The following is a 3076-nucleotide window of genomic DNA, read 5'->3' on the forward strand; positions in this document are numbered from 1 at the left end:
CAGCGCGCGGGGCTGTCGCGACAGTCCGACAGGAGCAGGGCAGGCCCTGGGGCCGTGCCCAGGCAGCGGGTCCTTCCGCCAGCGGTCACCCCTGTCGGGCTGCACCTTCGGAGCCGCCGGCCGCTCCCCGGGCCGCCGCGTGCCTGCTAAAGCCCTGGCAACTGATCAGCTTTTTGTACTCAGACCAAACTTCCAGGCAGAAGAGGATGGATTTAGGAAACTGGGCTCACAACTGGAATCAGAACGTGGAGAAGCCCAGGAGGAGTCTGGGCGCTCTATGCGCCATCGCCTTTAACCCAGCTGGTTGGCATCAGAGGTGCTGGTGACTGACGGTGCCCGAAGCAGCACGTGCTGCCGAAACGATTCTCCTCCTGGTCTGAGGCGCTGGCAGAGGCAGCCCCGGCAGGGCAGGCGGCTCCTCGGCACCGCGCAGCCCCAGCCAACACGTGCCAGCACGCCTCCCCACGAGGAAAGGATCTTAGAAGGAAGGGAACACAGCTCCGACAGTGCTTGTGCTCAGTGCCTGGCTGGCTACCTACCTCCTTTTCGATTTCTGCAAGGGTTTTGATTGTGATGCCCAAGAGATCAACCGGCTGCATCTGGTAAGGGAAGAAAAAAAAAAAAGAAACAGAAGTATTAGTGTGGTTTGGTTTGGTTTGGTTTTAAAGTCAGCAAATACTCCACCACCAGAGGGTCAGAGGCACCGTCTGTGAACACACGCATAGTGCTGTTTCCGAGTCCCCCTGCGGAGCGAAGAGGCGGAAGCGGTCGGGGGCAGCAGCCCCAGGGCCCGTCTCCCGCACGGGGACGGCTGACGCTGCCCGCGCCCCGCGCAGGTACCGCCGGTACCGGACGGCGGCTCCGTGCTGCAGCTCCCCCGGGATCTCCTCCCGCCACAGCGCGTCGGCGCGAGCGGCACCGGCTGCGGGAAGCCCCGACCAAACTGACCATACGGTGGCAATGGTGTCTAAAGGATCCGAGGGGAGGATCAGCACGACCTCATCTCTCTGCGTTTGTCCTCGCAGCAGGGACTCCGGCTTTCTGGGAATAACGGCCCATAAACAACCCCTTCAGAAAGCAACGGCTGTGAAAAACCATGTCCGGCTGCACACGCAGGTTGTGTCAGCAGGAAGAAGAAAGCACAAAGCAGGAGCACGACATGAAAAATCTGAAAAATCAGGTACAGCTGATGGCTTGGTGTTTGCCTTAACAGCTTCCTGCAAATTGATTTTTAAAGAGATACTGGTTTAGAATCACCAGAGGGCAACGGGAATCCTAAAATAATTTTTCCTTCCCTGCTCCTGCTCCCTGGAACCCAGTCGAGGTCTGGCTGTGGCGGCATTAGGACGCAGCCACCTCCACCTTTCCAAGCTGGAACTGGCCAACACGGGGGCGCAGCCTCCCCACTGCACAGGGCTTCGGCCAGCGCCGCCGGGGCAATCCCGCACCCCCCCGCCATGGCTGAGCAGCTCCGGGAGATCCTGGCGCAGGACGCGGAGCCGCAGGAGCCCGTGGCAGTGGCCAGCGTGGGGGTGCTGTTGCCTTGAACTTCTGGGTGCAGAAGGCAAGGGGTAAAGCCGACGGCACCACGCCGTGTCCGCAGCAGGTTAGAGCCAGGAGACCTGTACGTCTGCCGCTCGCTTTGCAATCTGTGCTAAGGAACCAAAGACACTTCTGGCACCAGAGTCCCGCTGCCGTTCCGCTCCTGACGGCGACAAACCTTCACCTCCCAGGACAATGCGCTTCAGAAGTGATCTGGCAAAAGCCGCTCGCGCCCCGTGGGAAAGTGTTGTGAAACGCAACCTCGGGTCATCTCAAGCACTGGGTATGTATTAGGCCTCACAAAATAAAAGCTCCCAGAAGCAGGTAATTTGTATTGATGCTTTGTGATCGCGCTCTGCGAAGAGAAGGAATTTCAGACACACGGAGAACAACAAAGGCAACTCACCCCTTCAGGAGCGCAGGCAAACTTCTCCGAAATCATGAAAGGCACTCCATCCATCGCTGAAAGGACAAAAGGAGCAGAGGCGTCACGTTTCCAGCTGACTTCTGACACGCAACTTCACACATTCCCAGCGACAGATCAAGTGCTCAAGGCACTGACACATGACTGATAGCTCACAGAAGTTACTGCCAGCCTTTTCCTCCCTCTACCCGCCAGTGGTTTCTCTCTGCACAAGACACGGCGGGGTTAGTCCCCGCCGAACCAGGAATTCAGTGAACACTCCTTGCTCTGTCCATATGCAATTTCATCGTCTCAATTTTGAGTGTTCCAGTTTGGTTTAGCTGCTAAAACAGGACAGTGTTCGAAATACGAAACAAACAGAACTGGTTTAAGAGGACACATCTACTTCCCACCGCCACACCAACACCCGAGCGACCTCGGCAGTGTCCGAGCGAGAGGGTGAGGAGCGTCCCTGGCTGGAGTGAGCCGCACCTCCCCACAGCCGTAAGCGCTGCTGCCCGGGCACCACGGAACCAGGCCCGGTGACGCGAGGCTGCGCCGTCACGGCCGCCTCTGCCCTCGGGCCCCGCCCGCGCCTTAGCGCAGCCGCAACGACACCGAGAAGATCGTTTGCCTTTATCCTTCCCGGCGCGCTCTGCTTCGCGCAATGGTGTTCGGTGTTTCTGTCTGGCCATCACCACCTCAGAAACTTCTCAGAAGCGTCACGCCAGATGTGTCAGTACGAGGGAGACACTTATTTTTAAAACATGTAACTTGGCAATTTCCACACAAGACTGAGAAGGGCACATTTCTAAGGCAGAGTGCAGCACCAGATACACCTGCTTTATTTCAGTTACACCTTTAACACTTTAAGTCTTTAAATTTCAGCTCTGAAAGAAATAAAAACTTCAAACTAGAGCAAATTTAAGCCCTGAAATGCCCTCCAGTAATCCTCAAATAGGGTTTTCTTTCACAAAGCATCTGCACCCACGAGCCCGGCGTTTCTCTGCTTGCTGTCTGTGACTCTCATCACCACCGGTCAGTTACGTCAGTGATTTAACAAGGCTTCTTTAAGAATACTTAGCGTTTTAAATTTGCTTTGTATATTTTTGACTTAACCCCCCCCCCCCC

The 3076-nt window shown here is 56.6% G+C and overlaps 1 protein-coding gene across 1 annotated transcript in view; it reads right to left on the minus strand.

The window, feature by feature from the left end:
• Window positions 1-3076, minus strand: part of MVB12B (multivesicular body subunit 12B) — a 48767-nt gene that overhangs the window by 4999 nt on the left and 40692 nt on the right. The window contains exons 8-9 of the mRNA XM_026860481.1: window positions 1949-2004; window positions 540-599 (exon numbers count right to left, since the gene is read on the minus strand). Coding sequence (XP_026716282.1) covers window positions 540-599; window positions 1949-2004 — 116 coding nt within the window. The remainder of the gene's footprint in view (window positions 1-539; window positions 600-1948; window positions 2005-3076) is intronic.

The sequence above is a fragment of the Athene cunicularia genome (genome assembly GCF_003259725.1).
Source record: "Athene cunicularia isolate RWA chromosome 17 unlocalized genomic scaffold, athCun1 chr17_part1, whole genome shotgun sequence".
Taxonomy (NCBI): domain Eukaryota; kingdom Metazoa; phylum Chordata; class Aves; order Strigiformes; family Strigidae; genus Athene; species Athene cunicularia.